The 26,717-nt window shown below is 40.8% G+C and overlaps 1 protein-coding gene across 4 annotated transcripts; it reads left to right on the top strand.

Annotated features, from left to right (window-relative positions):
- Window positions 1-26,273, top strand: LOC140995956 (AP2-associated protein kinase 1-like). 4 transcript variants are annotated; one of them, XM_073466137.1, is made up of 19 exons: window positions 1-829; window positions 5,079-5,197; window positions 5,895-6,003; window positions 6,785-6,927; window positions 7,088-7,209; window positions 8,188-8,269; window positions 8,392-8,524; window positions 8,914-9,017; window positions 9,493-9,572; window positions 9,659-9,816; window positions 10,636-10,826; window positions 11,836-12,063; window positions 12,577-12,764; window positions 13,043-13,236; window positions 13,322-13,390; window positions 15,794-15,895; window positions 16,461-16,631; window positions 16,951-17,040; window positions 23,639-26,273. In XM_073466137.1, exons 1-19 carry the CDS (start codon window positions 670-672, stop codon window positions 24,430-24,432), a joined length of 3,237 nt encoding a protein of 1,078 aa, XP_073322238.1. In that variant the 5' UTR covers window positions 1-669; the 3' UTR covers window positions 24,433-26,273. The 4 variants fall into 4 exon arrangements, with proteins under 4 accessions (XP_073322238.1, XP_073322239.1, XP_073322240.1 ...); XM_073466138.1 differs by lacking the exon at window positions 16,951-17,040; XM_073466139.1 differs by lacking the exon at window positions 11,836-12,063.
- The last annotated feature ends 444 nt before the right edge of the window (window positions 26,274-26,717 follow it).

Below are 26,717 nucleotides of genomic sequence, written 5' to 3' on the forward strand. Positions count from 1 at the left end.
CACTAGCATCGACTCTGTTTGTAGCGACGTTAGCTCTGTCATTAAGTTAGTTGTCCAGCCTTCTTACAGCCTGCTGGACGCACAAAAGCAGCCAAGGTCTGTCATTCTTTTCTACGATACAGAGCAGTAGAGCAGCAGGTAAACCACGTAACATTTTGGCTGGGAGATATCGGTGGAGATGTGTAATAAGCTGCATTGGACACTAAGGACTTACCTGGCTGCCAGTCTATCAACTGACAGCTGTCACCGCACCTAGCTGCTTAAGCTAGCTGGCTAGGTGAGATAACGGCTAACAAGTGTTTTTTCGGGCTCGTAGCCTGGCTAAATTAGCCAGCCAGTGCTGCTCTCGGTTCAGAGTGGATAGCGGCGACTTCCGCATGAACGTTATATCTTATTATTTTCTCAACAATATTTGACTCCGCCTGCTGTTCAAACTATGAGTTAGCCGGAGAGCGTTGGACAGCGGTGTTGGAATATTTTGAGGTCCAGCTAGTTAGCTAGCATTTAGCTTGAAGCTAGCTGGCTGCATTCATTCAATTTTAGAAAAAACTGCTAACGCGTTATCACCAGCACCTCGGCGAACAGGGACTGGTCATATCCGGTCATAATTGTTGCCACCTTACAAACACATTTTGGACTTGAACGTGTTTTGGATATCTCGGGGGAGAAATGAAGAAATTTTTTGATTCTCGTCGGGAGTTGGTGAGCTCCGGGCCTGGCTCCGGAGTCGGTGGAGGAGGCGCTGGTTCCGGCGGCGGTGGCAGCTTCATCGGACGGGTCTTTACCATTGGACGGTATCAAGTGACCGTCGAGGAAATTGTCGCAGAAGGTGAATTATGTGGCTTTTCTGTAGTGTGGGTTACACACATGTCACACAAACACGTTTAACTAGATCCACAATCTCAACTGAACCACATCGTGGTGAGGATGAACAGACAGGTAACATAAGTTAGATAAATGAGTGGGCCTGTTGTTTTTGTTTGGCTGTGGCCCAGCTAAAGCACCAACGTCATGATACACCATCTTTAGGATACGTCGTATGGTGGTCGTGCTTATTGGCACAAGGCTATCACAGTTTCAGCATGAGTTGTGATCACCCCCTGCTGCTCTTTTGATGATCACTTACTTGCCAGATGGCCTTGTTCCAATCAGACTTTTCCTCTGTGGCCTGAGCTTTCTTATATCTGTGTAATGATCACAAACGTGGGGAAAGAGATGATTTTAAGGCTGAAAATTCAAATATGGAAGAGGATGTGTTTTATAGCTGACAGCTGTTCAGACTCATTTCTCTTAGCATAATTGCACTCTTTACCTCGAGGCTGGGTGTAACACTGAGTAACTGCCTCTTCTACTATGTTAAAAAGGACCAATGCCATGCTGAGTCATCTGTCTTGATATTTACAGAGGGAGTGACACATCACAACTGGAGATTTAAGGAGTCTGGAAAACAATTTCTTGTTAGTGAGAAGGAGGGTAAAGGTTATTAGGTTGTGCAGCATCATAAAACATGACCTCTTGACAAGGTGGGCCAACTACACACAGATGACAGGCACTTTTCTATGTTAAAAACAAACTTTCATGTCAATTAGCAGGAGGTGAATCCAAATCATTAAGGTCAGGGGTGAGAAATGTTTTTTTTTTTTTGAAAACAAGTCTTAACTTTTAAGATTTTAAGATTTTTACCAGATCATGGTTAAACAGGCTTTGCTATCCAGGTTTCCAGGTTTCCCGTGGTCATTTGTTTTTCCAATGAGAGTCTGCCATGCTCTGTTAGCTAAGAGCGCCTGTTACTACATAATAGATGAAAGAAGACTGATTAATTCATCAGTGCCATAGATGGGCCCCATCTGTTTGGCCACACCGCAGCTTTATGAATGGTTTTAGACATCTAACCTCAGTCCTTCCCTGCACTGACATGTCAGTGAACGTTTGGTGTTATTTGTTCTGTTCATGATAAAATATTTTAGGTTTCTTCAGGGATCACGTTCTTTTCAGGGCTGATACAAGTTCAAATCCAAAGCACTGCATTTTTAAAATAATTTATTTTATCAGTAATCAGACACAAAAAACAAAGATACTGTAAAACAGAAAAGTGCTGAATATCAGCCTTGTTTACCCCAAGTTTTCTTTTCTGTTCTGGAAATACTCTGGACTTGATGCAGACATTCACCTGAAAGAGGCCACCTTGAGGTTGGTAATTGTTACGCCTCATAAACAGGACTGTGCATGGAAGATGAACGTCAAGAATTTTTTCCAATATTATTCATCTTTCACAAAATGCTAGTTGGAATGTTTTCCTGCATATCATATTTTTTCTTGCTCTGGCAGTGAACCAACTACTTGCAATGTGACTCCCCCCAGTGTCACTAGACCTATTCATTCAGATGGTTTTGGTTGGATTCTGGGATATTACTTTCTGTTAGCTGTTAGCTGGCTCCTCTATTTGGAAATGTTACTTTATATTCCTCTTTCTGCTCCCTTTGTTGTCAATGTTGAACTATGTTGCCTTGAGCTGAAATAAACAAACTTTTCACAATATACAGACAAAAGCAGTCAGAGGAGAGGGACATGCTGGCTTTTGTAGTTTTAGGTCTAAAGATACATGCTTGGAATCATGTCATTATTCTAGTTTTTAGTTTAGACATTTTGGCTTCAGTTGGTTTCTGTGATTTGTTCAAAGCTTGTTTGTCTAAGGATTTTCCAAGACACGGCTTTTCTTTTCTGATGTGTTTTTATGTGTCTGTATAGAGCTACTGCTGCTAATATTAGACCTGTTCTTGAGATGTATATAACATGATTTATTCAGTTTTATATGCATCAGCTTTCTTTGATCCATGGTAATATTGTCTCCAATAGGTGAGACTGCTGCTGCTAGTATTTCTTGCTGTCATTGTGGTGTCGTGTAACTGTGCAGCATTGTAAACAGCATTGTAGTCATGAGGACATGTGTAGTAGTCCTCAGCCTAGATGTTAGTTATGTAAGTTCCATTACACTAATGACAAACTGTGACTGAACACTGTTCACTATGCTTTTCATGGTAATGACCAAAGGTGTATTTTTGTGTGCATTTGCTTGAGCGTGTATGCATAAGCTAGAGGGCTATAATCCTGACGGTCAGGACAATCGGTTACGTCAAGAGGCAGTGGCTATTTGTAGGTGTACTTACAATTATTTGCTCACACTGTCTACTGAGATTGTAGACCACTGCTAAATGTTGCTTAAGAAAGCTGCTAATCCCTCTCATTTCTTAAAGGCATCTCAGATTAGACTGCGAGACAGCGGGGGGTCGACTGACTGAACTCTGACATACCACACACACACAAACACACTTAAGGCTGTTTTTTTATGTGCTCCTGAAGTGTGCTTCCCTTTCAGTATTCTGATTCAGGATAGTCTCAGTATTAGCAGTTGTTTTCATTGAAACCCACTTTGCAAGCACTGCTCTGCTCTGTATTACTAACACTAATTAATCAGCCAAGTGCTCTGCCAGTGCCATGTCCGACTGTGGTGCAGATTTTAGCACTTCATTGGGAAATTTCCAATATTGAATTATAGCTGATGATGTCAGAAAAATGTGATGTGTTATCATCCATGGTGACCAAGCTTTTCCCTGTTGCATACAGGACAGAGCACTGAAACAAACATGATTTCATAGGTGAGGGTTTCGGTCTTTATTGGGCCATTTAGGCATCCTGTTGAAAAATAATTCAATTTTTTGGAGTCTCGTCACCTTTTGTACTTCTTAAATACTATGACTCACAGTGATGTTGCCCAAGGCTAAATGACACCCAGACCAGTCACGTGGAACTGTCCTTGGCTTAGTGATGCCAGCTGGATGAGTCAGCCCAGTGCATGGCATTAACACAAGCTGTGAGAGAGAAAAAAAACTGTGAACAGAGGAGCTGCAATAACAACAAAATTCAGACCTTTACAGTCAAAGCTGCTACATGCTGTCAACACAAAATCGAGAGAGAACCAAATGCAAGCTGTGCCCAGTTTATATCTAGCAATCAGTGAAGACAATAGACTATCCCACAGTCCACCGTTCAGTGCAACCACAGCTTTTGTTTGAATTTTTATGGCACAATTTACAGAAATGAGAAAAGCTTGCAATGTGAGCTTCATGTATAAATGATATCTCACTATGTCTTGAGTCTTCAGACATATAAATTCATATCTAATGACAGAAAAATGTGTTTTATTCATCTGTGCGGTTGTTGGTGGTTTGAGTTGCTATGGATGGACACAGCCATCTTGTGGTTTTTCTCATATGTCAGCATCACTGCGACTGAAGGTGGTATGATGAATTCTCTCACTTCCTGTATCCTGTGACAGTGTTCTCTACTTCTTGCATCCTTCCCCTCAGCACAAGTGCTGACTCACACAGTGGTGTTTCAGTCAGCCAGCCGTGCACTCATCATATTCAATAATCCCCTTAAGCTGTCCTTTTCTTACCTCATTACTAAGATATCATGAAATACATACTGAGTTTAGCAGGGGCCAATTCCATTATTTCACCTGTCTCATTAGCTGCCAGGATTAAGAGATGTCTGTCAGGGTCAGAGCAAAGCTAATGGATGTTTGACCTGAGGAAACTCTCAGAAAAGACAAATTGTGGTATCTCATATTGCTGTCATGAAAACTTCATTTGACATACTTGCAGTGTTTAATCCAGGTCTGTGGAAGACTCGGGTATGTTTTGGCAGATTTGGGGGTCTCTTATTCGTAATTAACCAATAATCGATTGTTAAGACTATCAGTTGAAGAAATTGCTTAAAGTTGGCATCCCTGCTTACATTGGAAGAACAACCCTGTACTGGACAGGAATCATTCTTGGTTACACTGGTAGAGAACTACAGAATATCAGCACCTCACAGTGATTGTTATGAAAAAGTGAAATTAACCTAGTTTAAATATCATAACACAACTTATGTTACACAAAATAACATGTCACAATGTATGGTGTTGCCCTTGCTATAGTTAAATGTCCAAAATTGCAGTTGAGCATGATATTTTGAGATAGTAATACTGTTGAAATTTGTATGTGCTCATCTATTTTTCTCCCTCTCATTTGCAGGAGGTTTTGCCATCGTTTTTTTGGTGCGGACTCATCAAGGAGTGCGTTGTGCACTTAAAAGAATGTATGTCAACAACGAGCATGATCTGCAAATCTGCAAACTTGAGATACAGATAATGGTGAGTAAGACTGTCCAGTCACTGACTGCTGAGTGCAGCAAATAACTAATATAATAATTCGTTCTGACACTACTAGGAGATGGTCTAATAAGAGCGGGTTGGGTTTTTGTGCTTTATTGTTAACCTGCGAGTTGTCTGAGACAGGTGGGATTAATGGCATTAATCTTGTGTAACATAACACACACAGAATTGGCGGATAAATACTTGCCCCCTTTTTTTTTTTGAGCTTTGTGGTCTGACAGTGACTAACCACTGAATGCTTGAAATCCTGTGTACCTCAGCACAAACACTGAAAAATATGTGAAGAAATATCTTTGACCCAGAAATAGTGATGATAACAGAGGGGAGTTCAAGATTTGAACTGTAATTGTAAGTCATGGAATTCTTCTGAAAATGTTGAATTACCATCTAAGCTTCCTCTCTCATCCATTTCCTAACTAGAGTCATTACTGTAAGAGAAACTAAGCAGTTCCTGTGGCCACACCCTGGTTGGCATGATTGTTGCTGGATGGTTATCGTCATTATTCTAGACTTTTGGTAGAGAATCAGAATCTCTCATCAGATAAAAATAGACTGAATACTTACAAACATTAATGTATTTTATAATTTACCAAGCCAAATGTTTCTGTACTGTAAAAACTATGAAAATTGTGTCTGTTGTTCTTCATTGTTGCTCTCTCTGTGTTTGTTTACACAGAGGGACCTAGTTGGCAACAAAAACATAGTTGGTTTCCTGGACTCCAGCATAACAGCAGTTGGAGCTGGCGATGTGTGGGAAGTCCTAATCTTAATGGACTTCTGTCGAGGTAAATCAGCCCACCCCCATCCCATTCAGTCTCTGTTAAATTCAAAGCTCCATTACCCGCGGCTCCTCACAGCATCCTGTTCTGTTCGAAGGCAAATGTTCGACTGATAGCTGTCGTGGTCAATAAAACTTCTGTTTCAGTCGATGCATCACTGAGTGGTGTTATTTATAGAAAGTTAACATTTTTACACTACTGTGTAACTGTTAAAGCCTCTGTAGACTCGAATTAGCAGTATACAACTGTTCTTTTTTTAAAATGCCACTTTAAAGAGAAAGAAAGACGATGTAATGTATTAAAAACATACAGCATTGCAAATGCAGAGTTAAAGTAATCAATTACAGTAACAAACAAAATAATTCTTTCATTTTCTTTCCTTCTTTTTTACATTTTTAATAAGTCAAGTTTGCTCTGTAGAAAGCAAATCTGATACTGCTGGGAGTGGGTTATATTTTTGTCCAGCAGTTACATTTGTGAAATGAAGCACATTTACATATTCATATATTCTGTGATTTTTAATGAGAGACAAGGAATAGGTGCCATTTTTAAGATTTGAATGTGGTATGTGGTATATTATCCTTTTTTTCCTGCAAAATCCATGTCAGACAAAGTTTTTGTGTTGTCCTGCTGACAAACCAACCAACAAACAAACAAACAAAGAAACGGAAATGGGTCAGTACATAACCTCCTTGGCAAAGGTAAAGATGTTTACCGATGGGCATAGTTCGGGACAGCATTAACTTGTCATCAGCTGACTCTTTGTTAACTTGTTTGTGTTATGCAGGTGGGCAGGTGGTTAACCTAATGAACCAGCGATTACAGACAGGCTTCACCGAAGCTGAGGTCTTACAGATCTTTTGTGATACATGCGAGGCGGTCGCTCGTCTCCACCAGTGCAAGACTCCAATCATTCATCGAGATCTCAAGGCAAGTCTAATTTATTTTCCAATACACACATATTAACTCACTGCATACCCCTTGCTAATTAATGGCCACACTAATTATTTGGCAGTCATTTATTGTCACATTGTTGTTTACCTTGTGTACCATCAGTTCTGACAGGTCTAATCTTGTCTTCCTCATGTAGGTGGAAAATATTCTTCTGCACGACCGGGGACACTACGTGCTCTGTGATTTTGGAAGTGCCACTAACCACTTCCAAAACCCTCAGACAGAGGGGGTGCCAGTGGTGGAGGAAGAAATCAAAAAGTGAGTTTTTCTCAGCTCCGTATACCTGTATACCTCTGTATACTGATTATAAGGCATATCGTCAAATGAAAATTACCCTACTGTGTAGATTTGTTTGTCTAGGGTATTGAATTCTGAAGTATTAATGTTATTATTTATTTAATTTTTTTCCCAAGCTTATAACAAGTTAGTCAGGAAGTCATATTTTGTGAAACCATGATATTTTCTGAGATTGTATCATAACGTAGCAACCGTAACTATGTTCTTACTATTAACCCTCGAAACCCTAGACAGCCACCGCCAGCTAAAAATCACTATTGTTATAGAATGTTTAATAACTTTATAACTGCTTATTTTATCTATATGCTTTAAAAACTCGTGCAAAGTGAAGCGCGCAGTGGCTGTCGCCAAGCTACTTTTGTTGTTCATGTTCACTGGATGATATATTGTTCTGAAAAAAGTCACTATTGCTTCAATGTGCTCTTTTATGACTTAATAACCTTTTTATCTACTCTCTGAACTTTGTTGGACACTTCTAGATGGTCAGAAAATTAAATATAGGATTACATCTGCTTTTCACTGAAAAACATGTCAGATAATATTATAATGATTGACTATAACCTGCTTAAGAAAGATCAGATGGAGACAAATTTGGATGGAAGTCTAAAACATCAGTGTACATCTATTTATATATTTACTTTATATATTTATTTTTCCTGAGGTGCAGTCTGAATTCAAAGTATAAAAAAAAAAACATCCCAATTTTTTTTAAATTTTTTTTTTAATTGTGTTAAATTCATCCATTCTCAGACAAAGCAGATGTCAAATTGGAACTTTAAATGAGCCAGACTGAAACTTAAAGTCCTTGTGAATCAAATGATGTATGGGTAGGAACAACAAAATAAATACAGATACAAATACAGGTCAGAAACCCTAAAAATTGTTCTAGGTCTGTGAGGGTTAAAATTCAGTAGCTCATTGCTCTGCTCTTGACACCAGGTACACTACTCTGTCATACCGGGCACCAGAGATGGTCAACCTCTATGGTGGAAAGATCATCACAACAAAGGCAGACATTTGGGTAAGGACTGTGTTCATTACTACTATGCTACATTACCTTGCCTGTATGATCACATTAATTCACTATGATAATGTACTAAGTACTGACATAGTCTGAGTATGTTTATTCTCTTGTCTGTACAGGCTATGGGTTGTCTGCTCTATAAGCTGTGCTACTTCACGCTCCCTTTTGGGGAGAGTCAAGTGGCGATCTGTGACGGAAGTTTCACCATCCCAGACAACTCCCGCTACTCCCAGGACATGCACTGTCTAATCAGTGAGTAACCCTGTTCCTCAGAATATAAACACTGCCCTACATACATCATGTGCAACCCTGATTCCAAAAAACTTGCCTTGCTGTGTAAAAAGTCAATGAGAACAGAATGCATTGATTTGCAAATCCTCTCTGACCTAATATTCAACTGAGTAGACTATAAAGGCGGGATATGTAATGTTAAAACTGAGAAACATGATTTTTTAAATAGATATACACTCATTCTGACTTTAAATCCTACAACATGCAAAGTGAGAAGCACCGCAGTATCCCAACTGTTTTGGAATCAAGGTTGTTCATCCTGTGTGTGTGTGCAGTTACTGAAAGTCTGGAAATATACATTTTCGTGTATCTGACTCACACTAAACATCCTTTGTTCATTGATTTCTCAGGATACATGCTGGAGCCTGAACCAGATAAGAGACCAGACATCTACCAAATATCCTACTTTGCCTTTAAACTGGCTCGACGGGAGTGTCCAGTCCCAAATGTACATGTAAGTCGCCATGACAAGATGAATGGCAGGGATTTGAGATGGAAATGTGCTGTAGGGTTGGTGTTGAATATTAGCAGCTGGGTCAACTCTTTTTAAAGCCTTTTATGCATCTCACGGACAGTGGTTTTAGTTGTCTTGTTGCTTTCTAAGGAAATTAATGACATAATGATGTTGGAGAGAAGCTATGCCTTTTAGCTTTTGCCAGATAACTGCCCTCCATCCATCATGCCCTTTTCTAATGCATTTACAAAGTAGTTCAGCACTTGGTCCCCAGATTCAACCAGAGGTCTACCCCCCTCACCCCTTAAGTGTTATTAAATTAGGCAATAATGTACAATCATAGAAACTGCAAATCAGTTCTGGAGTGTAGCTGTGACACTCAATGTTTTCTTAACACCTCCCTGATTAAGACATACTAAGGTAACTCTTTGGTTTGATTGTCAAATAAAACTTGTAAATCTGCTTACTGTTGTAGAATTCACCTATTCCTGCAAAACTTCCTGAGCCTATCAGAGCCAGTGAAGCAGTGGCCAAAAAGAGTCAAACCAAAGCCAGGTGAGTGAAAAGCAAAGCAATTTGAGCGTTGTAATCATTGTAAGAAACTTCGATCTACTCCCAAGTTTTCTCTTTTCTTCCATCAGGCTCACAGACCCCATTCCTACCATGGAAACCTCAATTGCACCTCGGCAACGGCCCAAGGCTGGCCAGGCTCAGCAGATATCAGGCATTCTTCCCATCCAGCCAGCTCTCACTCCACGCAAGAGACCCAATGTGGCTGCTGGAGCACCCCAGGCCATAGGTATAAGTAGCTCTGTGATACATCTGTGTGTCAGGGTTAAGACTATTCTTACTATATAATATGGTGATGCGTTTATGGTGACAGTTGTCCTGGTAACACTATATTCACAATATACTATATTATATTATATTATATTATATTATGTTATATTATATTATATTATATTATATTATATTATATTATATTATATATTATAGTATATATTGATTTTGGTGTAGTGAATTGCTCAAGAGGCTGTCAAAGACTTGTATTCCCAGTAGTTCAATTAGCACATCCTTAAAAGGCTTTTAATTGTCTTTTTATGAGCCCTTTGACATCAACACATGACAAAGCAATCCATCCGTCGCCCACTTGGAAAGACTAGACAAGAATAGATGGTGGCATGATGTCATATTAATTACAGCAGCCGACTCTCCAGTTTTTAATGTACAGTTCTAACGCACTCATTTGCTGGGTCTCCAAAGAAGTCATGCTTGTGATTTAAAATGTTTAATGTGTTAAATAAATAAACACTATCGAGAAAGAGTCAGACTTATTCATCCAGCTATATTAAATGCATTATGTTAAAGAAATGCATTCATTGTTACCTTAAAATATAGTAGAATATTTGATTTTGTCTTCAGATGAAAGTGAAGATTAGGCCCAAATATTGTTACTGAAATTGTCCTTTTGACATTCAAGGAGGCCTACAATTAAACAAATACAAATACTTAATTTAACTGTCAAGATGCTGTATACTTGAAATGTGGTTGCATTTTTTTAAAGATAATTTTGATGTGGTCCATGTTTTTCTCATTCTTCTCATGTTCTCCCTTCCAGGTGTTGGTATCAATGTCCCACCTCCAGCTGCAGCTGCTGTCCAACCTGCTCAACAGGCTCCAGCTGCACAGGCTGCACCACAGCCAGCTCACACCACCAACATGCAGCCACAGGCTACACCACAGCATCAGCAGCTCCTCATGAAGCAGCAGCAAGCTGCAGCCTTCTTAAGCCCACAGAGTAACCAGCAGGTAGGCATCCTCGCAGAACATGAATGGAAATAATTTTTGGTCACATTGAGTAAAACTCACTCAGGGACTCGGAAAAATAATGTGTGACGATGCTGAGGACACGGGGTGACACACTTTCAAACCAGAAATCTGAGCTTATTCAGTAAAAGTTTCAGGAAAAATGTTTGGAACTAACTTGAGGAATAAGTCTTCCTTTATTCACAGAATATTCCTACTTTCTTTAGCACAACCATGTGCCAAATTACCCCAATAACTTATTAAAAACCAATGGTTAGTTTGAGATATAATCTTTGCAGGTAGCATACATGAGTCCTTCCTGTCCCTAGAAAGTTTCTGTGGTTGAAAAGCCCTGTATGTTGACTTCTGTAATAGACCATTTGCAAAACAGGTGTTGCCAATGTTTTTATTTTGATTAGCTGTCATCGACCACAATACAGTCACAGCTTGTGTTATCAGTTTGTTCAGCTTCTCATGCTTCAATTCACAGCATAATTATCCATGTAATAACACACACAATATAATGCCCCACACAAAAGGCTGTACTGAGCTGGTAATTAGTAATACAAACACATGCTGTAGGTCTGCTGACTGTTGTAAAAATAGTGGTAATCTTCAGACTTAAAATTCAATTACTAGGGTTAGGGTTAGTTTCCATGACATGCCACTTCTAATAATCCCTCTGTTAGTTTTCGCCTCAGCTGTCCTGTTGTCATTGTCGTAATTCAGTTCAAACTAATTTGTTCATACAATGCTATTCATAACTGGTGTATTCTGAAGATAGAATATGTGCTTTTAGGGACAAAAGACTTTATTATAACTTTTAAAATGTTGTGAATAATTCCCCCTCTAATTGTCCCTGTGTCTGCCTCCCTCCATTGTGTGCTTTCAGAAAGGTAGAAAATAAACCCTGAAAAGTATGCTATAAAAGGCTATTGCACCTGTCAAAGAGCAATAAATCATGACAAACTGGGCCTTCCTCATGCTTGGCTGTGTGGTATTTTTTATATAGCATCAACTGGTACAGAGCCTCCACCAGCAGCAACAACAGCAAACAGCATCTCAGGCGTTTTCCCTGCTGCAGTCCAAAGCTATGCCTGTTCCTCCAGTTATTACCCTGCAACCGCAACACCTGCAGCAGCAGCAGCATGTAGCTCATGTCCATGAAACAGCAGCTTATCATCTGATCCCCATCCCTGAGTCTGCGGTTGTTGATCCTGTAGATGACCCAGAGATTGTGGTAACATCCTACTCCTGCTGTCGTCTGCCGCTCTTTTGTGCCAGGGAGTTGATTACCAGCTTTTTGCGAACCAATCACATTTGAATACTTTTCTTCTTTGTCAAGGGAAAAGGGGTGGCAGGAATGCTCTCACCTCTGTGAATGGGACAATGTGATTTCCATGTAACTAGAAGTGCTTCCTTTCTTGCCATTTTTATTAGACACTGCAGTAAATGACTGTAAAAATCCTGTTTAACCTAATCAAATGTCCAAATTCTTTGTTTCAGACTTTGTTGACCTCACTCCATTTTCCTGGGAAAACTCTCTTCCCTTTCCATAACAGTTTTTCTTTCACCACTTTGTTGTGGTTATCAGGGAATTTATCATCCGTCGTCTCTAGCAGATTCTCTTTTCCAATTGATCTTTCTTGCTTTGTTTTTGTATGTTTGGGCGTCATTCTTCTCATTTTTCTATGCGCTAAACTGAAATTCTCTTCTTTCTCCTCATATTTCCCTCTGTTTCCTCATCTTAAAGACTGCTGGCAGAGCGATTCACAAAGTCGGCTCATTGACGCCCCCCTCGTCGCCAAAGATGGCCCCCAAGAGCGGCCACAGACGCATCCTGAGCGATGTTACTCACAGTGCTGTGTTTGGGGTCCCGGTCAGCAAATCCACCCAGCTACTCCAGGCAGCCGCAGCTGAGGCCAGCCTCAACAAGTCCAAGTGAGCAGAATTAACTCCCTTCAGTGATATGGGGATGAACTGTCCTTTCATGGCACTGAGTGAGCCGAGAGAGGCATGAGACAGTCCATTCATATGACAGAACCCCGAAGGAGGATAAATGACCCTTTTACATAGCAGAGAATCCCTCCATTCAGTCTTTAAATAACTCTGTTCACTCATTCTTATTTGCATACATCAGTAAGCCAGTGTCCACAGACTAAACACCCATGATCAGATTTCACTGTGCACTGTCACTCTTCCTTATGTTTACACTGCAGATCAGCCAGCACTACTCCTTCTGGCTCCCCCTGCTCGTCCCAGCAGAGTGTGTATCATCCAGGTGACGGTGACGCCCAAACAGCCTTTACTGCACCTACCACTCAGCCCAGCTGGAACCCCTTTGGGGATGATAACTTCTCCAAGCTAACAGCAGAGGAGCTGCTTAACAAAGACTTTGCAAAGCTAGCTGAGAGTAAGTTGTTAATTACATACTCATATGTGCAGCTTTGGTAAAATGTTGTGTGTGAAAGAATGTTTTGCTACTTTCTTATGCACAGCTGCTGCACCAGGAGAGATGGTCACGGGATCCAATGAAAATCTCATTCCAGGGCTCAATGCTTTTCCAGGTAAGGTTAATTCTTCTCATTATGCAATCTCGTGGCCTCCTCTTCTCTCTCATCTATTTGCCCTATTAAGAGAAGTTGAATTCAACCATTTTGTGCTGCTCTATTGACGTCATCATCATAAAGGTTATTTTATGTCCTACCCATTCTTTTCTTCTGTTGGTCATCCTCTCACCTCCCTTCATTTCTTCTCTTCCGTCTTCATTCACTGTGCAATGTTAAGCTGAAAGATCTGCAGGCATCATGAGTGCAACTTCAGCATTGTTGATTGTCCCGGAGCCTTTTAATAGCCTCTCTGACACCCCAGGTAATTTTCTTGTCACAACATGACGCAGAATGAGCCGTGCCTTTGATTCTCTCAGACCTCTAGACTCTTGAACAAATAAATTCTTAAAGCTTTTGAGTCACTCTTTTTATTTATTGAAGCGGTTTCCTGGATATCACGCTTCACAGAGGATAGTTTATGAGAGCTAGTTTTGTGGTTTGGATTTTTACACGGTCCTATCTTGTTGACATAGCAAGCGGCCTCACAGTGGCTCCTTGTCAGCTTCCATGAATAGAGGCCGTAGCTACAGCTAGAGCGCATCTCATTTGCAGATCTGTGCTTTTGCCGTTGCCTGGCAACGCGAAGGACAAATTCTCCTTTGTTAATTGGATTGCCTTACTGCTGGAGGAGCCTGCTTACCAGTTACCCTAAGAGCAAGAGAAAGTTAAGCGTGCTGCTGCCTCGTTAAAAATGATGACCAAGCCTTTTATGTTCTCCTCAGTTTAGCCTTTTGGCCTTTTGGAGGGGCCTGCTTCTAAGCTGTGTCACCTCCTTTGTGTAGTTGCTGTTTAAAGCTTGAACTGACTGGATAAAAATGTTGAGGCTATTACATAATCAGGATGTGGTTAATCTTCTCCACCCAGCCTAAGCTGTCTCTCTGACACGATGTCGCTCACTCAGAGAGGATGCACACAAGCAAACAGTCTTTTCCTGGTGGAGCAGAGAGCGCCACCTAAGCAGCATTTGGATAAGGGCAGCCTCGTTGAAATTAAGAAATAAATCTAGCATACTCTCTGTTGACTCGAGTAGAAGAATAAGCTTTGTGACATTTAGGATTTGTAAAAAGCTTTTCATCAGTGTTGGCCTCTTTCCTATAGTGAAGGGGGCAAAAGGTGACATCTGCTGTGCCATTTTCTGACATTCCTTGTCTAAGACCTCACCTACCAAATTTTGCCCCATAACAGTTTCCTGTAAGTATGAGCTGCAATGAATAGTAATTTGGCATTTCATGCATGGACTGTATTTCAGCTTAACCAAATTTATATGTTTTATGATAACAGAGTTGCATAATAATGAGAAAAAAATTATTCATTTTTTCTGTCATTTGTGTGCACTGCAGTGGTTTTAAAGATGAATAGAAAGGGTTCACATGTGGAGTGTCAACCCTCATTGGGGCAATCTATGGTCGCTGTAAAGGAACTCACTGGTTGCTGTGGCTTATTTTGTACAATTAAATGTTTGGTGTTGAAGTTTGTACTTTAAGAACATGAAGAATTCGGAAAGGATTTCGTAGAGTTTTTGTCCTTGCATGAGATTTCACTACTTTAACTGGACCTGAGTGTGTGGCTGTGGTGGGCAGAGCTGGATAAACTAATAAACAAATCATACAATAATCTTGTTGTTGCATTATGGTTTCATTAATGTTGTAAGCAACCACATGTTGAGCCTTGTAAATATAAAATGACCATGAAATATTGACATGATGTGGGCCTTTTCCACTAACACTTTTGGCCATGGCAAGTCAAACCGAGCCGTGCCGATATCATCCTTTCATCCTTTTATTTTTCATTTTCTTTCTCTCTTACATCACATTTTTTGCCTATATGCTACTATATTAGAAATGTTTCTAAACTGTAATATTTGTAAATATTAGATATTTTCCAACATTTCTAGAATTTTATATCTCTTTAGTTTTTCTGCTTCTTTTTTCTTTGAATGCTAACTCCTCCCTCATCGCCTTCTTCTCTGCCATCTGTTGCCGCCAACCTCTCTCCATCTTCTCTCTCTGGCTCACTCGCAGAGAAGCTGATTGAGGGACTGAAGTCCCCTGAAACTTCTCTGCTGCACCCTGACCTTTTAACCCTGGCTGACCCCTTCAATAGTTCTGCAGAGAGCTCCACCAATGGTACTAGCTCTGTTTTTGTCCCGTGCCTTGCCCTATTCCTAAATTCCCCATCTGCTCTGCATATGTCTTCTTTGCCTTTCTTCTCCTCTTTCACTCACATGGTCACAAAGTCAGAAAAAGACCCACAGGGGGAAGGAGTAAAGAAGATCTTCATCAATTTTATCCCTATTAAGGCAATCTATTTCCTTTTTAAATTACTACTAATGTCTCTTTTCCACTTGCTGTCCTCTTGTAGTGAAGGCAGAGGTGTGTGTGGATTCCCTGATTCCTGGTCTGGAAGCCCCCCAGGCCCAGCGACATTCAGGCCAGCCAGAGCTCATCCCTGTCAGCATGCCAGGTTAGCATCCTGGCCCACAGAATAGGAAATTTCAGATAATTCTTTGCAGCATTTTCATCAGGGAATAATTGTTTCCAGTTGTGGTCATGATCCCCTTGTCACTTGTTCAAATCATCGTGACCGGAGGTTTTTATTGGGGTATTTTTACAACTGCAGGCACTGTCTGGGCAAAAACAATTAATCATTTTGTCCTGTCGCTCTCTCAAAATGGCAGTGATTGGAACAGTTGCTTTTGTGTAGCACAGTGAGAACATTTAACAGATTTTGTATGATCAATGTTGATCTCCCAAACACAGTCTACATTCTTCTGTTATGATCAATAATAGCTAACATTCTTGTTTTCATAGCTACTGCTGAGTGTTAAACTGTAGCTCCTGCCCCTGATTTTGCAGCATATTTTCTATGGAATTTCCACTAAGACTTCTCTTTGATGCTGATGATTATATGCTTTCAAAGATAAAACTGTCTTTACTAACAAAAATACATTTTCCTCTGCTCTGTAAGCTAACAATCTTATTTGTCCTGTGACCCTTTGTCTCTCTGGCTTTGCTTCATCCTGACTCAGACTCTCTCACTGGGGAGGACTCTCTGCTGGGCTGTGATCTGTTATCTCATACTGCACCTCATGGAAACCAGTCTGTTTCTGCTCTCCCTTCCTCCTCCTGCTCCTCTGCTCCTCCTGGCTCCGGCTCGGGATCCTGTCCGGAGGAGCTGCCGCCTGGTCAGACAGCTTCCGGTAAGACCCCACCCCCTCTCAGCTAGCATTATGTCTGCTGGGTGTTTCGGCCCATGAAGCCATCACAGGAGGGCCTGTTCAAACAGCAAAAACAAAACGTGAATGTAACACATTCAGTGTCAGCTTCACAGACCCTTGACTCATTTGTAGAAGAGCCAAAAGCCACCTAAAATGCATGGCTTGTAAATACTGTGACTGCCCTGACTCCATCTATTTTTAATCTACTTGCATCCTTCTTTCTTTTTGGGCTCTTTTCTTTGGCTGAGTTAACTTCTTTGCCCCCTCCATCATTCCTTCACTTCCTCTTCCTTCACCGCAGACTCTGCTTTCCTCATGTCGTGTGGGGAGAAGGGCAATGACGACGAGTTTGACCCTATTCCTGTGCTCATCTCCAAAAACTCTAATCAAGGTAAGGTTAACAGAATCCCGAGATGAGCACTCACACCTGCTGAAGCCCAGAACATGAGCCACAAAGATGATTGACTTAGCGCCCAAATTCAGTTAGATTCTGACTGCTGATGTGAAAAGGCTTGTATGGGTGTGCTTGTCACATAAAGGCTTGTTTTTTTTATCCCATCAAGCTTTCACATTAGTCATCTTTCTCTCTTTTGTTATTATTGTTACACTGCCAGTGGTTCTCCGTCTTGCAGGTGTTTGGCTCTGTAGTTTATCTTAAAAGTCCCCTCATGTTAGAAAGGCATTCCCGTACTCTCCCCCCTGTAATGATGCAGCTGTATAAAGATGATCCCAGCTCACTCTCTGCCTGTTTCTCTTTCTCTTTCTGCCCCCATTCATGCATCTCTCTGCCATCATTTTCCCCTCATCTCCATCAACTCCTCGCTCCTAATTTCTCCATACAATCTCTGTTAATATTACTTATTCTTTTGCTTGTTTTTCACTATCTCCCTCGGCTCTTCCATGTCCATCTCTCTCTCTCTCTCTCTTTCTTTCTGGCACGTTTCAGGTGGTCACTCGCGCAGCAACAGTGGCAGTTCAGAGTCCAGCATCCCCAACTTGGCCCGCTCCCTTCTGCTGGTGGATCAGCTCATCGACCTCTAGAGGGGGTGGGAGAGGTCGAAGGGGCAGTGTGCAATCCTAACAAAGGGAGGGAGGGTGGGGATAGAGATGGAGAAGCCGAGGCACTTAATGTAGCACCTTATAAAGTGAAACAGAGGAGCCAGCACAGATCGGTTCAGTGGAACCCTTCTTTTCATGTGCCTCCTTGGCCTCAGCTCCATCTCTAGTTGCCTGATATGCTGGTTTCATATATCTCTGCTGGCTGTTGACATTCCCACGCTGGAAAGAATCTTCTCATTAATGCCTGAGCATATCGTCTGCTTCTGTCCCGGCTACACCAGTCCTCCTCATGCTTCTCATACTTGCATTAATATCCCTCATTGAGTGCACTGCCATGGTGATCGAATGTCATCACCTGCACTTGTTAAAACGCTTGATCACAGCTGCATTGTGTTTTCACTTTGTGTGCTCGTTCAGGGTTGAAGCTTTATTTAAACAAGCCACATACAAGCATGCTCATTTGTATCGGGTCTGACTAAAGAGCGAGGAGTCAGGATGCTGTAAAGACCTTCAGGATAATGATGCACTTTCCTGCGAAAGCTTTGAACTATGAACTATTGATCGAACAAAGACGCACCCTGAGGGAACCACTGAGCTGTTTACACTGATTGAACCAGTCTGTAAAGAAAAAATGCTAGCTCTGTGCTGTGTTTACAGATTTCTCTAACTGTTGTGGTTTGCTATTGTGCAAAGAGAATTAGGAGAATTAGGCCTCATTCAGACCAAATCAGATGTTGCAGCAAAGAAACACTAGTCCTCCCATTCATTTTGGGTGTTGGCAGTGCATTTAGGCTGCAGTGGTGTGGACTGCAGGGGTTGCTGTAAAAAAAAAAAAAAAAAAGTCCTGTCCTGCAGCAGCAAAATAGAAATGGAATCGACTTTTGAAGAAAAAAAAAGTCATGCTACGATGGCAAATCGCACACGCAGGTGATCAGACCAGCTGGTCAATAGTATTGTTGTTTAAGATGTTTACACTGAATTTGTAAAATTAAACTATAAATAATGCCTAGTATAGTGTTGACAGAGATATCGAAATATCGATACTGAATATTTGAAACTGTTTCAAAACTAATTTTCCACAGTATCAATACTGTAATGAATATCAATATTATTCAAGGTGTTGTATCAAAGTTAGAAAATTCCATTATCATGACAGTAGCCTAGTACTATAATACTTAATAATTGAAGTTTTGATATTTTCTGGTTGTCCCTTGTTGACATGACACGTGTCGAGGTTAAACAGATACTTTCAGATAGGCTTAAAAAGACACATGCACAAACATTGAAAGGTCCTCCAGATTACTCTGATTTCCTATGAAAGCTAACTTCACACTACAGGACTTTAGCCCTGATCTTCCACTCACCGGCATTTTTTTTTAGATTGCTTACAAAAAGCCCAGATCAGAGGCACATCAGTGAACAATAAATGGTATGTGTGACGCATCTTTTGAACAGTTCGCCGATGTCTGATGGATATTGAGCAGGCTAAATATCTGGTTGAGTCGCTGGCGGGCCAGGCAGCCAGGAACAAGCTACAGACAATAAGACATGAACCCAGTCTTATCATGCATCTGTGCATATGGAGCGGGCTCAATATTAGCTTATAGTTTCTGTCAGAATACATAGACACAAGTGTTTCAGTATTTGTAACTGTATCGTCCTTGCCGAACCACAATACGAGATGGCAGTCATACTTTTTCAGTGCAAGAATAATCCTTGCTGCCCGCACCTCTCAATCCATCCTCTCACCCATCTTCTTTTCCTTTACTTCCTGTTGTTTCGCTGCAAATCGGTGCCAAAACAACCTAGACCGTCCATGTTTCGTCTCACATGTATGATCTTACAATGTGTGACCCCTGTTGCTGATCGGTCATGCAATGTGTAAACCATCGACAGCTAGACTTCTGATTACAAGATGGAAAGTTGTGTATCGTGAACAGCACAGACCTTGACAGTCATCCAGTGTGGCCGAGGCATAAGTTGCTTGTTGCCTCAGACAACATCCTGCTCTGCAAGCAAATGATGATACTCCTTCGTCCTCTAACATTTCCACACAAATCTGCGCTAATCACTGCAACGCCTGATTTGGTCTGAATAAAACCTTAGGCTGTGTTTTTCTAACATTTTGCACCATCTAAGGAAGTCAGATTTGGTCAATTCTGTGCTACTATTTCCACAGACAGTATCCATGTTTTTAACAGTCAATTATCTAAGCTAACAGTAAATGAGAGCTGCAGCTTCAGCTTAATTGTACATAGGTCTTTCTGGATGTTAAGCTGGGTATTATTTCTCCTAAAACTCATCAGTCGTGGTGATGTCTTGAAATCCTGAAACTGGTGAAGTCAGTGTTAACACGGTTGATTCATTCGGCTCCATTGCCACAGCAGGGTGCTTTCACTGTCAGCAGTATCTCCCACAGTTTGTAAGACCATTAATGGTATGAACTCGTGAGCTCACCGTCATATCTTTGACCCATTGTCAAGATAAGCACTGCAGAAACAAAAGGGAATGAAATTATTAGATGTTCAGCCATGCCAAAGCTAAAAGAAAGTTGTTATTGTTATGGTATGTTCGCCATGTGTCAGTCTGCTCTCAGGGTGAGGTGAAGATGAGCAGATTTTTAGCAGCTGTAATAGAGAGGGTGTAGATTTCAATGTAGATAATGCGCTAACAAATAAGCTTTACATGAAAATCTCCTTTTTCCCATTGTCATCCCCTTTTGTGTAATCTATCCAGTCTATTCCTCTCACACGTGTTGAGGTCACATTAATCTCAGCTAGAGGAGAAATTCAGAAAACGTCTTTATTTGTACATAAAATCACTATTATTTTGTTTTTATTTCTGCTCTTGTCAGCACCGTTAAATGTAGATTTGTTTTTCTAGTATGTAATATTTAAAAGCATTTCATCTATCATGGTATGAATAAATGTGACTATTACTGTATGGATAGTGCTTTAGAATGAATGTATGAAAAATGTAAAAATTTACAAGGATATATAGTTAAAAAAAAATATTTGTGTATGAAGCTGTATTTAAGAGTGCAAAGATGTCGACCCAAGTCCTCCTGTCTTTTCTCTCCATTCATTGTCAGTCATTCAGCTAGTACTTCTCATCATCGATTCATGAAACAAAGTGCTTATGACTTACCTGACTGGGTAGTGATTTTATCTCTCCACGGCAGTTCTTTACAAAATTCTGATACTTGTACGTGCCTGTATATATTACTGAGATAGATTTAATCCAACGGGCAGCAAAACAGAGCTAATGACGGAAGTTATTTCCTGATATCTCTAGCACCTTTCACCTCTGACACCTGTTCACTTTCACTGATCATGAGGCTTGTATGACTTGAAACAACTGCATAAGTTGTGTATGACTTTGCATTAAATCTTTACTGTCAAAAATCCCACCACCTTTCATTCTGGCTCTTTCTAGCCAACAAAGACATAAATCCCTTTTAAGGGTCAATATCACCTCAGATATTAGATAGCACATTTTAAAGTTGGAACATAAATAGGTTTCTCCTCTTTCCAGTGTGACATATTGTAAAAGTTAGTCATAGACATCGACATTCTGTAAGAACTGGCATGGGTAAATAAAACTATGCTTTATTTCTTTCCATCTGATGTTGTTCAGTTAAGTCATTTGCATTTTTGTGGCTAATCTATGCAATCCTACAGTAACGCTTCATGTTCTTATCAGACACTACAGTGCTGTAGAGTTCTCGCCTTGGCCGTAGAGTTTGACTTGTGTTTGCCGTGTGAAACCGATGTACTTGTTGTGCTGGTTGGGTTGATGTGGTGGCAGGTGTAAAAAATGACTTTGATTATATCAAAATGTTTGACATGATTTGTCAAAGCAGGACCATTATGGATTGTGTACTTCTATTTTTATGAATTGAGGTTCAAAAAAGAGAGACACAGAATAAAACTCATCAATGTGAACGTAAATTAAGTCTGCGGGGTCACGTTATTTGATTTGTGCTCGGGAGAACAGAGCCGGCTGGTTTTATTGACAGTCTGAAGATTTATTCTTTCATTTTCATTGTTTTAATTGGCAGATGGATCATTTTTCCTTCTGGGAACCAAATTAGATTGCGGATACTCTAATCTAACTTGGTTTCCACTGAGGCCTTCTCTGCTCAGATTTCAGTGTTGAACCATTATTTAGTGTGTGTTTTGCACTGTGGGGATATTTTTGCACCGCTTAGTACAAGCATCATTAGAAACTTGTCCGACAACTAGCACTGTTGTACTTTTGAGCTGTAGAGGATAAGTTCACCCAAGAATATATATTCATACATTATCTACTCACCCACATTCCAATGGACATAGTCATAGTTCACAAAACATTTGTGGAGCTTCAGAGCAAAACAGTGTTGCAGCAGTCACCTTAACAACTAAAGTAGATGGGGACTTGTTTTAAAATGAAAAAAATACAAGCAAAAAAACACTTAAATTTCCGCCATACAGCTCATCCGACTTAATCCCAGTCTCTGGAAGCCCTGAGATCCCAAATTGATTTGAAAAGACGATTTTTACACCCTTGACGCGCAGTCCAGCTTTTGGACCCGCTCCAGACGGGGTGCACGCTAACGCTTTTAGCTTAGAAGCTACAGTTAAGATTTTGACTTAAAAAGGGCGTAAATAACGTCCGTTCAAATCAATTTGGGATGTCGGGGCTTCTGAAGACTTGGAAGACCTGGATGAGCTGTATGGAGCCATTTTATGTTTGTTTGTCATTTTATGTACGCTTTCCCGTCTACTTGAGCTGTTCAGGAGAATGCTGCAACACTGTTTTGCTGTGAAGCTCCAGAAATAGTGTCCAGAAATAGTTCTGTGGACTACGAAAGTTCTCCTGACTTTCCATCGGCATGAGGATGTAGTAGATAGTGACGGAATATTTTTTTTGGGTGAGCTTATCCTTTTAAGTACCATTCTGGTGTTTTCTAGGTTTTCTTTCCTACTTCTCTTTCTTTCCCGAGCCTTCATATCTCAGTTGTTCTTGGTAGTGTTGTATTTTAAAATCACATTGCAGTTCTTTGGTAAAGGACATTGAGTCTCTGCATAGTGTTCCTGTTTGTTAGATTGTACCATAGATAGACTGTAAGAGCCTGTGAGCTGTATTATGAAGAACTGATGGCTGTTGTTACACATGATTACACCAGCAGTCTCACAGTTTGTTGTTGTTCTGGTCGTGACATGATTCATAGCTCATTGTTTAGTTTAGTTAACTTCGGCTAGAAATCATGTAGAAATGTCTGTACTGTGTGAAATGGGCAGAAAATAAAACAAAACCCGGCGTTTCCCTTTAATGGCTGCAACTAACATCTTCCCAAGGGCTGCCAGTTAACAGCTGCTGCCGACGCTGCTGAGGTAAGACTGATCTGTCTCTGCTCCTCTGTGCAAACCTGTCTGTCCCTAACTGCCTCTCCTTTTGCTGTGAAGGCTCTCTGTCCTTGTTTCCACAGACCTTCTGACTCCCTCTGAGCTCCTTCTACCTCAAAATAATCGACTCTAAATGAACGTAACACTGATGAGAGGCACTGTTTTTGGAGGTTGAGGACGCTGCTGCCGCTGTGGAAATGATTTGTGGAATAATTTGTGGAAACAAGGTTTACTTGATGTTGTAATGGTAGAGCTGGCTAGTCTTGTCTGTCTTACGTGACTTGTTCAGAGTAGAGTGTGTCTGTATTGTTGTAGTCCTGTGCTGGTTTTTTCACTGTTGGGTCGTTGTCATTGATTCTTCAGTGGTTACAGATGTTACAGGTGATCCATCGGTCACATAGTGTATGTGTGACTGAGGTTTGATGGTCTAGTAGATGAATAGGCAGCTGGACCTCAGATGGTAAAGTTTCTTGTTAAATTAATACTGACTAACGTTTTTGTTCACCTCCTGATATGTTCTTTTCTTTCTGCTCTCTGATACAGATGTGCAAGGGGAGACTAACGGCTACTCTGTGCTTGGTGAGGAACAAGAGACTGAAGCTCCAGAAGAAGAATCTCAAACAGCCCAGGGATGTGTGCACTCCAGTGATGAAGATGATGACGAGAAAGAAGCTCATAAGGAAGAGCAGCAGGATGAAGAAGCCGTTGAGAGTCACGCAGCAGCTCATGACTGCAGCGGCTCCAGACCTCTGCTGATGGACTCTGAGGATGAAGAAGAAGCTCAGTTGACCACACAACCACCGACTACCTTCCATCAACCTACTCCAAACACCTTTGCTCAGAATCATTCCCAGCATGCACACGAGCCGGCACAGGGGGCAGAAGTCTCTGCAGATGTTTTCTCAAAAGCTCCCTTTCGGATCGGGCAAGAAGAGGCAAGCGACGTGTTCGCAAACGCTCCATTTCCACGCACCCTGCTTTCGGCTCAGCAGCAGCTCGACGTGTTCTCTCAGGCTCCCTTCGGAAAAAGAAAGGAGGCTACAGGAGCTAGCACCTCACATCCTCAAGCAGCTGTAACCCCCGATCAAGGTGTGTTGGGACAAGTCGCCCAACAACCGTTCCGCCCGCAAGCTCTGGCCAAATATTCCCGACACTTTGAGGGACCTGTGCCCCAGCAGCCAGTAGCAGCTCACAGGGTTGTGTCTAACGTGAGCAAGCAAGCCGCTGTGGCATCCGTCCCCGTTGGACCTCTTCACTCATGGACCTCAGAAGTGAGCGCTGTGGACCCTTTCGTCTCTGCACCCTTTCACCTCAAGGCCCCGCAAGAAAAGCCCTGAACGCACACTCAGAGGTCAGGGCAGCGGGTCTATCAGCGCCACTGAATTATGCAAACTATACCAGGCGTTCTGCATGCTGTCACCAGCGCTGCAGCTGGACTGCAGGCCTGCATGGATCTCATTCTGGCTCTGGCTCCAATTAGTTCTGATAGTGCAAGGTCGTCTTTACACTTGAATGCTCCATTAGAGTAAGAAAAACTGACATCATTTCCAGACTCCATGTTGTTTTTTTTATTTCTCCTGTCTCATCCTTTTACCTTTTTGAATTTCCTTTTTGGTACGTACATCTACACAAAGACAAATGTGGTGGTCAAGCATTTGATTGTTTTCTTGCCTACCTCAGTTACTTTTTGTGTCAGCACTAAAATACAACACAGGGAGGGAGTTGATCGATTATAGCTTTGGCAGTTTAATTTCCTCTACGTTTGAGCTTTACTTTGAAGCTGTGATCTGATCAAGCCTCACTCCTCCAGTTTATTAGTCCACAGACAGGACCGATTCAGCTCAAATCACAAGATCATAACTTCACAGAAACTTGGAAGAGGAAAAGACACTGTTTCGCACTGTGTGAGTGCCGTCTCTCAACACTATTATGAGATTTTTGTGACAAGATGTTTCAGAGGAATTTAACTGTAATTACATCAAGCAAAACATTTTGAAAGGCCTTATTATTCCCCTCAAAGTCAATGGTTTTGGGCCTTTTGATGCTGGATAATGATGCGCAGACATTTCAAGGATAACATTTGTTGATATGTTTGCATTATTGTTACGTGTTTTTTGTTTGTGGTCACTGTCCTGTCTGATGAAAATGGAATATCAGTGTTTGTTCCACATAACGTACGAACCGTATATAAATGTTAGGCCTACAAAATACATTATAATAGTTCATTTGTTATGTAAATGTAGACCATTCACTTTCCTTTGTCTCTTCTTACTTTACAAGATGATTTCTCTGAAGCCTTACACTCTTACAGTACTTCCCTCCGACCACGAGACAGCACAAATCACTTTTGCCTTTTGTGCCCTCCTTAGAAAAACTGCTGCATTTACATCATTTTATTGCACTTGCATTCACCACCAAATAAATACTGGTGTGCTATCATATACAACTTCCGTTTGCTGTCTGCCGTATACTAAAGCTCCAAGATGTTCATTCAACTCTTTAATGCATCTCTATGGTAGTCGGCTCCAAATGTGTACTAACTGTGACTCACACTTAAGAACAACAAAGTGAAAACTTAAACTGCAACTTTAAACAAACGCTTTCACACACAAATATCTATAGCACTTATGCTTCGCAGTTCCAGTCAGGGATCGTAACAGTCTTGTAAGTGAGATCTTGAATGGTGACTGATTGATGACATTCCTTTTTGAATTTATTTCCATCGCCATTTTGGGTAATATTTTATTGTCTTTGTGCTTTTGTAAAATCATGGAACATTTTTTTGGTTCCCACCATGGCACTTTTAAGAAAGGGGATCCAAAACTGTTGAAACCCAAAGTTTAATTCATGTATTCCTCCGTTGCAATGTAAAATCCTTCTTTTTTCCGTTTTCATTTTGAAGTGTACAATCTCTTTTATAAATGCTCACTTTTGTCACCCGACTTGTATACATGAAGGTTGCACATAGTCACTGACACAGAGTCAGGGTTCCCTAAGAATGTGTTTTTGATTGTAACACAGCTGTCAAATGTATTTCGAACAGTGTTGTTTGAGACGTCTGTGGAGGATTCAACTTGTTGGACAGAAAAAAGCACTCGAAATACTTGTTATGCTGCACAGCCTGCCTTTGAAAACTATGTTGTAAATCATAAAAACTATTAAATGAATGTAAATTGAATTTTGCACAGTTTTGTGTGTTATTTATCATCATTGAAACATGGTTATAAATGCAACATTTGCATAAATACAGTTTGAGGCTCTTTTAATTGGACAATTTCTGATTTACACAAAGTTAAACCTGAACAACATTTCAGTATGATGTTTTGTATTTCTTACTCCGATACATGTATCTGAAAGCTGATGACTGCTTTGCAGATTTTACATAAAACATGTTCACAAGGATGTTAATCGCTTCACCTCTGCCAACATTAAGCCACTTATATGTTAAAGGATAAGTTCACTCAAACATGAAAACTGAAGTAGATGGGGACTTGTTTTAAAATGATAAAAAGACAACCAAAAAACAACATGAAATAGCTTGACTCATCCTGTCTAATTCAGGTCTCTAGAAGCCCAGAGATCTCAAACTGATTTGAAAGGAGGTTATTTACCCCCACACAGT

This window comes from Pagrus major, chromosome 5, assembly GCF_040436345.1.
Source record: "Pagrus major chromosome 5, Pma_NU_1.0".
Classification (NCBI taxonomy): domain Eukaryota; kingdom Metazoa; phylum Chordata; class Actinopteri; order Spariformes; family Sparidae; genus Pagrus; species Pagrus major.